This window comes from Lipomyces tetrasporus (assembly GCF_029532465.1).
Source record: "Lipomyces tetrasporus strain NRRL Y-64009 chromosome Unknown POJ06scaffold_9, whole genome shotgun sequence".
In the NCBI taxonomy this organism is placed as follows: Eukaryota; Fungi; Ascomycota; class Lipomycetes; order Lipomycetales; family Lipomycetaceae; genus Lipomyces; species Lipomyces tetrasporus.
Genome location: NW_026611604.1, coordinates 429,613 through 440,432, shown reverse-complemented (window position 1 = coordinate 440,432; position 10,820 = coordinate 429,613). Strand labels below are relative to the sequence as shown.

General features: G+C 48.5%; 5 protein-coding genes across 5 annotated transcripts; 4 read left to right on the top strand and 1 right to left on the bottom strand.

Annotated features, from left to right (window-relative positions):
- Positions 1–197: 197 nt before the first annotated feature.
- POJ06DRAFT_200679 (uncharacterized protein) lies at positions 198–764 on the top strand (the record flags this gene model as incomplete). Its single annotated transcript, XM_056185203.1, has 1 exon — positions 198–764. The coding sequence occupies one exon, from the start codon at positions 198–200 to the stop codon at positions 762–764; it is 567 nt and encodes a 188-aa protein (XP_056041686.1).
- Positions 765–995: 231 nt separating this feature from the next.
- On the top strand, positions 996–2,088 carry POJ06DRAFT_147576 (uncharacterized protein). The gene has a single exon (XM_056184621.1). The coding sequence runs from the start codon at positions 1,227–1,229 to the stop codon at positions 1,842–1,844; it is 618 nt and encodes a 205-aa protein (XP_056041685.1). The 5' UTR covers positions 996–1,226; the 3' UTR covers positions 1,845–2,088.
- Positions 2,025–2,850, bottom strand: POJ06DRAFT_147573 (uncharacterized protein). The gene has a single exon (XM_056184620.1). The coding sequence runs from the start codon at positions 2,693–2,695 to the stop codon at positions 2,204–2,206; it is 492 nt and encodes a 163-aa protein (XP_056041684.1). The 5' UTR covers positions 2,696–2,850; the 3' UTR covers positions 2,025–2,203.
- A 74-nt stretch (positions 2,851–2,924) lies between these two features.
- POJ06DRAFT_258920 (uncharacterized protein) lies at positions 2,925–4,492 on the top strand. Its single transcript, XM_056188308.1, has 3 exons — positions 2,925–3,247; positions 3,304–3,442; positions 3,495–4,492. Exons 1-3 carry the CDS (start codon positions 3,012–3,014, stop codon positions 4,365–4,367), a joined length of 1,248 nt encoding a protein of 415 aa, XP_056041683.1. The 5' UTR covers positions 2,925–3,011; the 3' UTR covers positions 4,368–4,492.
- Positions 4,493–5,368: 876 nt separating this feature from the next.
- POJ06DRAFT_147462 (P-loop containing nucleoside triphosphate hydrolase protein) lies at positions 5,369–9,825 on the top strand. The gene is made up of 3 exons (XM_056184617.1): positions 5,369–5,858; positions 5,911–6,092; positions 6,146–9,825. Exons 1-3 carry the CDS (start codon positions 5,547–5,549, stop codon positions 9,735–9,737), a joined length of 4,086 nt encoding a protein of 1,361 aa, XP_056041682.1. The 5' UTR covers positions 5,369–5,546; the 3' UTR covers positions 9,738–9,825.
- Positions 9,826–10,820: the final 995 nt, after the last annotated feature.

Sequence of the window (10,820 nt, the reverse complement as noted above, 5' to 3'; positions counted from 1 at the left end):
CCAGATCGCCATCATCGTCACTCGAACAATCCGACATCTAACTCCTGCGCAAATGCCGGAGATCGAATCGTTCGTGACAAACCAAGGCCAGATCTCTGATGCTGCCTTGAAAGCCTTGCCGGATTCCGTCTTGAAGTATGTATATCTTGTGAAGCACGGCACGACGGAAGCTAATCTTTTGCAGCTGCTTCGCATATATGATTAAGAATTCTGCTAATCAGACTGCTATTTCTGCTTTGCGCTCATGTTTGCCATCTGAGAATATTGTCATCCAGTCTGAGACGTCGCTTTTGTCGTCTGTCTCAGATGCCTTTCTTTGTACTGGTGCCCTGTCACTTGCAACATACTTATATCTCACAAAGTTCCGCAACAGTCAGCCGGGCCCGATTACCACACCCACCGTAATTTCCGAGCCGCCAGTCTCCGCAGTGGCTGTCGCACAGCCCGGCATTGATGAGGATCAAGTCAGAGCGATCGCACTGGCCAGCTCTGCCGCGACGGCCGAACTTTCGAATGCACTCCTCAAGCAACTTCAAGCAGGTCTTCAAAGCAATAACCGGGAGATTGAGCTGTTGAAGGGTAAGATTCTGGAAGTAGCACAAACGGCCAAGTCCGACTGCCGTAACTTGCAGGGCCGTCTTAATCGCGGAGGTGACGTACGTCGTGAGCTGGAAAAGCTAAAGGAGGCTACCGGCAGATTGTGGCAGTGCATATATCAGCTTTGTGAGGACTTGAACATGAACACCGTGGATCGTAAGTTGTGAGACTAGTTTGGCTGACATTTCTGACTGACCGTATCTATAGCAGCGCAGTTCGCGGCTCAGTTCGGGTCGTATTATTATCCAGAACAGGAAGTTGGTGGTGCTGCCTCTTTCAATTCCCCGAAATGCATTCTTACTGTTGATGGAAAGCAGTTTGATCTTGCTACTGACAATGGCAGAGATGAGTGGAACGCGTATCTTGCATCGCGTAATTCAGTAGTCTCTCCCGCTACTGCTGCAGCAGCAGCAGAAGGAAATGTTTCAGTTCAGGAAGGTACACAGGACGCAGATGTGAATGACATTCAAACCCAGCAGTGCGAGAAACAGAATGAGGATTCAAAGATATACAGTATCGTCTTGAGTGACAGCGATGTGGCTTCAGTCAAGAACGAAGATGTAAAGGAGAACGAGCGGCCAATCTTATCGGTTGACACAACAGCCGAGCCAGTTAGACAGACTGACGTTATGCAGTCTGCTGAGCCAGATTCTCCTACAACTGCTACTGCGGCGAGTACGAATGCAATTGCATCAACCGCGGCTACAAGCACGGCTTCGCCCTTGGTCGCCGATACCATAGCCGTTGGGCAGGTCAAGCAGCCAGTTGAACAGAATTCAGTTCAACAGGAGCAAGACGCTCGTGCTCTTCTCGCCCAACAGCTTCAGGATGTTCAGACTCGTATTCATAGAAGTGCTTCTACCGAAGCACCAACAGAGAATTCGCCGACGACTGTCCCACCTCGTGCTGGGTCTGTCCCCGCTACTCCTATCAGTACTGACTATGCAGTTTCTCAAGCACGCCAGCAGTCGCCACAGCAGCAACAACAGCAACAATATAGAAAGGGCCCACCACAGCCGTTTCAGCGATGGAACAACAACCAGCAGAACAATAACCGTGGACGCCGGAACAACAATAACGGCACCACCGGCAATAACAATCAGCAGTATAGGAAGCGCTATACCACTGGAAGCAACAACAGATATAACAATCAGGGTGGATATTCCGCTGGCACCTCTCCTGTTGATGGGCCAAACGGAAGTATGCAAAAACTGCGTGTCACGTGGGGCAACAATATTCAAAATTAAACATGCGCATAATTACTGTTATGGCGAGGTAAAAATGCTGACACAGTCCTTATATTATTATGGCAGTCACTATGGGTCAGTTTCTGGGCGTTAATATGGTTATCAATGTTTGACTGACAGAAAATTTTGTGCGTCAGAATGGTAGATGCGATATTTGGAGGCCCGGACATGATTACTGTATGATATTGATGAGAAGTCATGATTGCTGGTAAATAATGCTACCTTTCTGAATAAACTGAATGATTGCTTGCAAAACGCTTGCGTTGCCGAAAACGCCGGTCACCTAATGTACAATATATCACAATCATTTAACCAGATCGCAGTTTATATATCCGCCTAACCATCAGCTCCAATTTCGATCAATCTGGCTTGCGATATGCCTGCTGCTTCATAATAATCCGCGTAAATTTCCGCACCTTCTGCACAGAATGCACATCGCAGGCCCAAATCAGGGTCGCGCAAACCTTTAACTCCTCATTTTCTGCAACCTCAAGCCTGCCCATTACATTAATCCAATACCCAACAGCTACACATGCACTTGTAAATCTGACATCGTCAAACACCACCGCGTCAGCGTCTACTCTAATCTGACGCATCGAGCCCGGCGGACAAGAAAGGTCGCCTTCGTCCGTATCGTGATCTTCAAGCACCAACACAGCTGTTTCGGGATCATACGAAATAACGCGTCCTATAAATCGATAGCGGCGTAAACCATCGTTGTCGGCGTTTAAGCTGACCGGATCCTGCGAGGAAGTGACCAGCGATTTCTTGCGTGCGTCGTATTGAGCGAGAAGGTGGGGTATTGTGGTTATCAGCGAGCCGACGTCAACGTCTTCGGACTCGGTCGGCATCGGTCCCGAGTACAGGATGTTACGTAATGCTATCTAGAGCATCTCCTCTAACCAATCCGATACTTCTATAAAAAATGCCTCATTGAGCTGGCCAATTGGTAAAAAGTTGAGTTGATAAACGTTGGATTTCTCGCGTCCCATCGAGGCAGATCACGTGCACGACGCTGGGACCTCAGGTTCGCGGTTCCAGATTTTACCGCACACTTCCTCCCCTGCAGCCAGGACGACACATACGCAGAGCAAAATCTCCGCACAGCGCGTCCGAACCGCAAACAAACGAAAGCTCACGCGTTGTCCGGTCAAGTCTAGGAAGACGATGTCCCCGTCGATGCTCGAGGATCCCGCGATCGCGGCGTTCCGATACTCCACAGCTCCGCCGCCGCCGTCGTCAGCGCCGGCGCTGCCGCATGATCTTGGGCCTTGCACGTTCCTCCTGCGAGATCATACGCCGGCGACGGTGTATCCCATTACGAGTCCGGCGGCTGTGCCGATAGGATTACTGGCGTTTTTGTGTGATGAGTTGAATATTGAGATTGAGAGGGGAGAAACATTGTGAGTGCTGCTTTGTTTGGGTTTGCCACCGGAGAATTTATGCGCTAATATCACAGTCCCATGCTTGAGCCACTGCCGCTGGATGCATTTCAGTCATACTGGTTTTCGTCGTTTGCGGCCATTATGTTACTGGGTGATGCCCCAGCGATAATGGATAACCGGAATTGGTCCAAAGAATGCTTCGGATCGTTTTACGTATGTTGTGTTATGCTCTTTTGTACCAACGTATCTTGACGATTAGGATTAGATCAAGCCAAATTACCCAGGCCGAAGCGCACATATTTGCAGCGCCGGTTTCATTGTTCCCCAACACGTACGATCAAAAGGTATTGGCAGAGTCCTAGGCGAATGCTACATCGACTGGGCTCCGAAGCTTGGCTACACATACTCCGTCTTCAATTTAGTCTTTGAAACAAATGTAGCGGCGAGGCGGATTTGGGAAAGTATAGGCTTCAAAAGGATTGGTCGTGTGAAAGGTGCCGCGATTCTGAAAAATCATGAACATCCTGTGGATGCGATTATGTATGGGAGAGATTTGGTGGGGCCCGTGGAGGATCCTGTTGGTGAACTGCGGTTTGATCGGATAAAGTTCTATCTAGAAACTGGACGGTACCCGCCTCAGGCAGACAGGCAAGAAAAGTCGCGGTTACGGTCGTCTGCAGCACATTACCGACTGCGGGATGGTCGGCTGATGCTTAGGGACCGCGAGGTTGTCCCGGAGCCGGAAAGACAGCTTGCCATAGCAACTCAAATCCACTTGAATGGGCACGTCGGTATTAATAAAACCACGGCCACTATTGCGGAAAAATATCACTGGACGAGGATTAAGGAGACTGCGGCAGCCGCTATTAGGCTATGCTCCGAGTGCCGCGACAATTCGCGCCCGCCACCGCGCAAGCTGTCTGCGACAAATAGTGTGCCCGGAATGGTTGAGCCCACAGAGGATGACTTGACTGCTAGCCTTGGTCTCGTTGGAGCACTGGATGGTAGACAAAGCGGATATTCTATGGGACCTGAGCCAACGGGTCTCAGACTTACGCCTGATAGGGTTGATAGTCCCGATCCTAACGATCCGGGTGAATCTGGTTTCGGGATGAGTGTGCTGAATTTTGGCGAATAGAGACGCAAGTATTGCTAATAATAGGAAAAGCAGGGGTTTTGGGTAACAATATCGGTGTACATAGTAGCTTGTGTTTTAATATTCTTTTCATATAATTTATCAGATTGACCTGCTGAAGGGGGGCCTCATCATACGGATGTGGATGCTGGAGTAACATTCGTCACTCTTAGCTCTGCATGAATCTAGCATATCAATTTCCAGCGTACTCGTCTAATACTCAATTCCGCAATCCGCATTATAAAATTGGACGTCGCTATTGCATTGTACCATCGGTGAACAGGTGATGTCTGCCCTCTGGACGGGAATTTGCGCAGACAACGAAAAAGTTGGCAGTATTTAGCCACATACCCTATCTAGGGAAATGTCACAGTCGTTTTAGGGTTGGTGGTACTTTAGGCCGCCTCTTGTGCGGCTAATTGCATCTTATGGCATCATCTCCACGCCATGCATGACCCACCTTCTATTGAGGATCTGACACTTGATATGCATATCTCTGCCGGCCAATGACCGGAACTTATCATTCTCTACTTAAAGCGCGATATAATCTGAAGCAATTGGCTGTTCTGTGACAATCCAGGAGCAATGAGACGTTTGGTATATGATTGATACGTAATCGCATATCATGTAACAGCGCTCACGCGCCGGCGAGCGAGTCACAATCTTGGGGCACTGGTTGCAAGCATGTGGATGTGGCTTGCGATCCGTGCTCGGGGCGTGCGATGGCGTCAACCGATGAGTCTATATTTCGTGATGATAGCTCACCGGCCACTCTGAGTATCATTGCTGGCAAGTTGCAGGTAGAAATGCAGAATTTGTGACTCATACTGTAATAATCAATAATATTTTGCACTGAAGATGGTTCTGAACACTTTATTCGCCAAGGACGCTTGCCGGAAGAGAAATGGCCAGCGCCCTTGGTAGCAGTGTGACTCTCCAGTCAATATGATATACCTACATTGAGGTGCACAACCCTAGACTATCTAAGCTTAGTGCACATCCTGTGTTCATTGGTCTGCTCTAGTCTTGATATATTTAACTTTAGTACATGCTCTATGTGTCGTTCTTGCCTCCCTGTAAAACTCTTCCTCCGGCTCATCTTTTCTATCCCTCTGCTTGTCTTCTTTACTTCGTCATTCCCGTGCTGTCAAGTCGCGCGGATACACGTGAGAAATACAGGCTATGGCGTGGACGTGGTCGACATCTCGGGGAGTGCGGGCCGCTAAAAACGACGAGAAGTTAGCAGCGACCGAGAATTCGCCGTTGTTGCAGCAGGGTCGGGGCGACAAGGCGGTTAAAGTCCCGGAACAAACTGACGAGTTCTCACATTTGAGTCCGCACGAATCGGATATTCTTAGAAAGCAGGTACTTGTCAGGCCGGTGTCGACGAATTTCTTCTCGCTATTTCGATATGCGACTAAGAAGGATCGGTTTGTGCTCGGCTTCGGTTTTTTACTGGCCATTGTTTCTGGAACATTGAGACCGCTTATGACTGTATGGAATCCCGTCGAACCGTGCATGAAGAGCGAAGAGCTAATGAAAATAGGTTCTGGTTGGAGATATCGCGCAGCTTTTTGTCACCTATAGGCCTCAGAGCGAACTATACGAGTACCGTGGACTGGGCTTCAATGAGACTAGTGGGTTTAATAGCACGGACGGGTACGACAGTTATCCGTATCCTGTTACCACGCCTGACGAATTTCAGCGTCAGATTAACCGAATCGCGTTGTATGATACACCAATTATGTGTGGAAGGTAATCATTGTACTAACAGATAGCAGAATATTCGTTGGTCTCGGAGTCACTGATTTAATTGCGTCGACAATCAACACATACATCTTTATAGATCGCGGAGAAGTCTTGTCCTCTCGTATCCGAAAGAATTACCTTGATTCTACACTCCGTCAGAATATCGCGTATTTTGACAAGCTTGGAACCGGAGAAATCACAACGCGCATATCGACGGACACGCTGCTTGTCCAAGAAGGCATGTCTGAGAAAGTCGGGCAGGTGTCTTCAAATATTACGACGTTCATAAGTGCTTTGCTGGTCGCGTTCACTCGCTCATGGAAACTGACTCTCATTCTCATTTGTATAACATTATCCGTACTGGTCACCATGACTGTCGCTTCTCGATATATGGTCAAATTTTATCGCAAGTCCTTGTCGGGTTATTCAGTCGGTGGCACCATTGCGGAGGAAGTTCTCTCGAGTATTCGTAATGTGCAAGCTTTCGCTATTGCAGATCGACTCGCTGGTCAGTACGATGAGTTTCTTGCAGTTACGGAGAAATGGGGTCATAAAGCTGGCATGGTGCTTGGGTTTATGTCCGGAATGATGTGGTTTTTCATGTACTGCAACTATGCGCTCGCTTTTTTCCAGGGTTCGAGATTCATCGCATCAGGATACCTCCAAATTCGCCAAGTCATGTCCGTGTTAATGTCAATGATGATGGGATCTTTTTTCTTGTCTAGTATTCCTCCGCTTTTGCGACACATTGCGAACGGTATTGCAGCATCGTCAAAGATTTACTCCGCAATTGACCGGGACTCAGCTGTTGATCCGTTTGCTCCGGGCGAAACATTCCCAGAGTCCGAGTTCAGGGGCAAAGTTGAATTCTCTAATTTGAAATTTATCTACCCTTCCCGCGTACATACCACCGTTCTCGAGAATTTTAACTTGACGATCGAAGCCGGTAAGACTGTCGCACTTGTCGGCGCATCTGGATCTGGAAAGAGTACGATCATTGGCATCCTTGGGCGGCTCTACAATCACGTCGGTGGGCACGTCTACGTTGATGGACATGACATCACCAAATTGAACGTCGAGTGGCTTCGCCAGCACATCTCTCTTGTCTCGCAAGAACCGGTCCTATTCGCATGCTCGATCTTCGAAAATATTGCATACGGTCTTATCGGTACTCGTTATGAAACTGCGTCTCGGATTGAAAAGGAGGCATTGGTTATTGATGCGTGCAAGAAGGCCAATGCGTGGACATTTATCGAGAAATTACCGCTCGGATGGGATACACAGGTTGGCGAACGCGGGTTCTTGATGTCGGGCGGTCAAAAGCAGAGAATTGCGATTGCTCGTGCGATTGTCAGTAATCCGAAGATTTTGTTGCTTGATGAGGCTACGTCTGCGTTGGATACGAAAAGCGAAGGTATAGTCCAGAAGGCTCTCGATGCCGGGTCAAAAGGACGAACTACGATAGTTATTGCGCACAGATTGTCCACTATCAAGGACGCGGATATGATTGTCGTTATGTCAAAAGGCAAGATCCTCGAGACTGGAAATCACAGCCAGTTGATCGCGAAGCAGGGTGAATACTACGAACTCGTCAAGGCTCAGCAGATCGAGGCGCTCAAAGAGAAGCAGGACGAAGATGATGCAGATTCCGACGAAACTGAGTTTGACGCCGAGTCTGATCTCGAGAGCGAAGGGGCTTCGTCTAGTTCGTACGAATCTTCCTCCTATTACAAGGAGAACGAGAAGTCGGCGCTAACACTCTCGCGCACCAAGACCGGACGCTCTGTCTCTAGTATAGTTATCAGACAGAAGCCAGACGTGCCGGCGCCAAGAGTAGACTCGACGTGGACACTTATGAAGTTCTTGGTCCAATTGACGAAGAAAGAAAACAAATACTTGGTCATTGGCACTGTGTGTGCGGCAATTAACGGCCTAGGCCATCCGGTTATCTCGATATTGTATGCGCTTAGTATCACGTCATTCCGAAATGGTCCGGCTGAGTACGACACTATGCTTAAGAAAATTGGCGTATATGCTGGGGTATTCTTTGCACTGGGATGGATTCAAGCGTCGGCCCTCTTCCTTTGCAATGCAACCCTGTCATTCGTCGGTCAGCGTCTCGTTCGCAGAATCAGATATCAAACATTCCGCCACATCGCACGCCAAGATATGGCATTCTTCGACAAGAAAGAAAACTCAACGGGCAAGCTCACAGCCGTGCTCTCGCAAGATGCACAAAGTGTCGAAGGTCTCAGTGGTGCCACTCTCGGTCAGATTATGAATGCAGTATTTAATATTGTTGCTGGCTCCATTCTCGCCCTGTGTGCAGCTCCGAAAATGGCAGGGGTGTTTATTGGCTGTGTACCTCTCATGGTTGGCTGCGGGTATGGTCGATTTTCTATGTTGGCGCGCGTACAAGAACAGGCTAAACAGATGAACGAAAAGTCAGCCGCATACGCTTGTGAAGCCGTCTCGTCGGTCAGGACAGTCATATCTTTGACTCGTGAGCGGGATATTGTCGAAGCTTACGAGGCCGATTTGGCTATGCAGGCGCGCAGCAGCAGGCTCCCTACATTTAAGTCCGCCGCGCTGTTTGGCACAGCTCAAGGACTCCAGTTCCTTATTATGGGTCTAGGATTCTGGTGGGGATCCCGGTTTATCTATAGCGGGGAATACTCGGTCGCGCAGTTTTATATCGCATTCATGTCCTCAATTTTTGGAGCGCAGAATGCAGGTATAGTCTTTTCGTACGCGGCTGATATGACGAAGGCGAAGAGTGCGACTCAGAGTATTAAGAATTTGTTTGATCGTGAGCCCGAGATAGATGAGTGGTCTGACGAAGGGAAAGTTTTCGATCCTGAGCAGGTCGAGGGCGATATTGAATTCCGCGACGTGCACTTCCGGTATCCGACACGTCCTAGTGTGCCTGTACTGAGAGGTTTGAATCTGAGAGTTAAGAAGGGGCAATATGTTGCTCTCGTCGGTTCGTCTGGATGCGGAAAGAGTACGACTATTGGTCTTATCGAGGAGTTTTACCGGCCGCTTGCGGGCCAAGTGTTGTTCGACGGTCATGACGTGAACACTTTGAACATCAACAACTACAGGAGCCACATCGCACTTGTCCAGCAGGAGCCTGTCCTGTATGCGGCGACGATTAGAGAGAATATCAAGTTGGGCTCGTTAGAGAATCCGGACAATATATCAGACGAGAGAATAGTGGATGTGTGCAAGCAATCCAACATTCACGACTTTATCGCCTCGTTGCCAGAGGGGTATGACACTTTGTGCGGAACAAAGGGTGTACTCCTATCTGGTGGTCAGAAGCAGCGGATTGCGATCGCTCGAGCCCTTATTCGACAGCCTAAAGTGCTACTCCTGGATGAAGCTACATCTGCGCTCGATTCGGAATCCGAAAAAGTCGTCCAAGCAGCACTGGATCAGGCTGCCAAGGGTCGCACTACTATCGCAGTCGCGCATAGATTGAGCACGATTCAAAATGCGGACAAGATTTATGTGTTTGAGGGCGGTAAAGTTCTTGAAGAAGGCACGCATTTCGAATTGTTGGCGAAGCGGGGGAAGTATTACGATTTGGTACAGGCGCAGTCATTGGAGGGAGCAGAATAGACGTCTTGCATTTAGTCTTTGGTGCATATTAGACAAAACAATGGTTAAAAGTAGTGCTACTTCGTCATAGGTCGTTACTTTGTGGTCATTTGTCAACCGTATATTACAGTTCTTACGTAGCTCGTTAGTTAGGTTAGTCATATTAGATGTCACAGCTGTCACTATCAATTACATAGATGTTGGGACGTCATCAGTCGACGGTGAGGCTTAAATTTTCCGGTTTTCTCAGTTACATGAAGCGTGGTCTGATAAATAAACACTACCTCAGTCCTGAACACTGCCGAGATTTGGGTTACGGCGATCACAGAACAAAGAGCTCTAGGAACCGACAGCGGCAAGGATGGGTCAGGGTTACGCTTCTATCCTTAGCAGTAACGATTCGGTTCTCTCATAGTGTTACCTGGATAGCTATATCCCGTTGCTTGGCTCATATCTTGAATCTAATTGTCCTCGGAGTTCCGAACTCAAACTTAAGTTAATATATTGCACAATTGTCACTTGCACTTATAGAATTCGAATTCTTTGGGTGTCTGCCGACGATCAATAATAACCTCCAGACTCAATCCGGCCGCCCCACAGCGCCTAATTTAGGTTTTCGAAACTGCAACAGCTACTAGCGTTTTAGGGAGGCTGGCTGGTTTTCTTCCTGGTGATTAATATTCTTTCCTGTAATTATGTCCTCCAAATAGTTTTCGCTAACATTCAACCATCGCAAACGGCTGGTACTGCCGGGTTTCACATGGATCCACAAGCCTGCCTTCACCGCCTCCTCGTCAATAATGAAATCGGAGGTATTTAGAAATTCATTCTGGGTAATAAAAGAATATCTCGTCTCGTACGAGAGCTATCCAAAACAGTCGTGGAAAACAACATAAACCCGCAGTCAGGCTAAGAAACCTGATTACGTCATTCAGGATGCGGCTTGCTCTATAACTCGCCGGCAAAAAAGGCAGTTCTGTCGCGCGACAAAAGCCGCATGCTTACTGATGTCCCGGCCGGCCAAGTACATTTGCCCCTGCCCGGAGGTGGCGGGAAAGGCAATTTTCATGGACATACTGTCGAACCTTCCGGACTGCTATTTGC

Coding starts and splice junctions, on each gene's coding strand:
- POJ06DRAFT_147576 (XM_056184621.1), top strand. CDS start 1,227: ATGCAGTCTGCTGAGCCAGATTCTCCTACAACTGCTACTGCGGCGAGT.
- POJ06DRAFT_147573 (XM_056184620.1), bottom strand. CDS start 2,695: ATGCCGACCGAGTCCGAAGACGTTGACGTCGGCTCGCTGATAACCACA.
- POJ06DRAFT_258920 (XM_056188308.1), top strand. CDS start 3,012: ATGTCCCCGTCGATGCTCGAGGATCCCGCGATCGCGGCGTTCCGATAC. Junction 3,248..3,303: donor ATTGAGAGGGGAGAAACATT/GTGAGTGCTGCT, acceptor CTAATATCACAG/TCCCATGCTTGAGCCACTGC. Junction 3,443..3,494: donor AATGCTTCGGATCGTTTTAC/GTATGTTGTGTT, acceptor GATTAGGATTAG/ATCAAGCCAAATTACCCAGG.
- POJ06DRAFT_147462 (XM_056184617.1), top strand. CDS start 5,547: ATGGCGTGGACGTGGTCGACATCTCGGGGAGTGCGGGCCGCTAAAAAC. Junction 5,859..5,910: donor CATTGAGACCGCTTATGACT/GTATGGAATCCC, acceptor TAATGAAAATAG/GTTCTGGTTGGAGATATCGC. Junction 6,093..6,145: donor CAGATTAACCGAATCGCGTT/GTATGATACACC, acceptor AACAGATAGCAG/AATATTCGTTGGTCTCGGAG.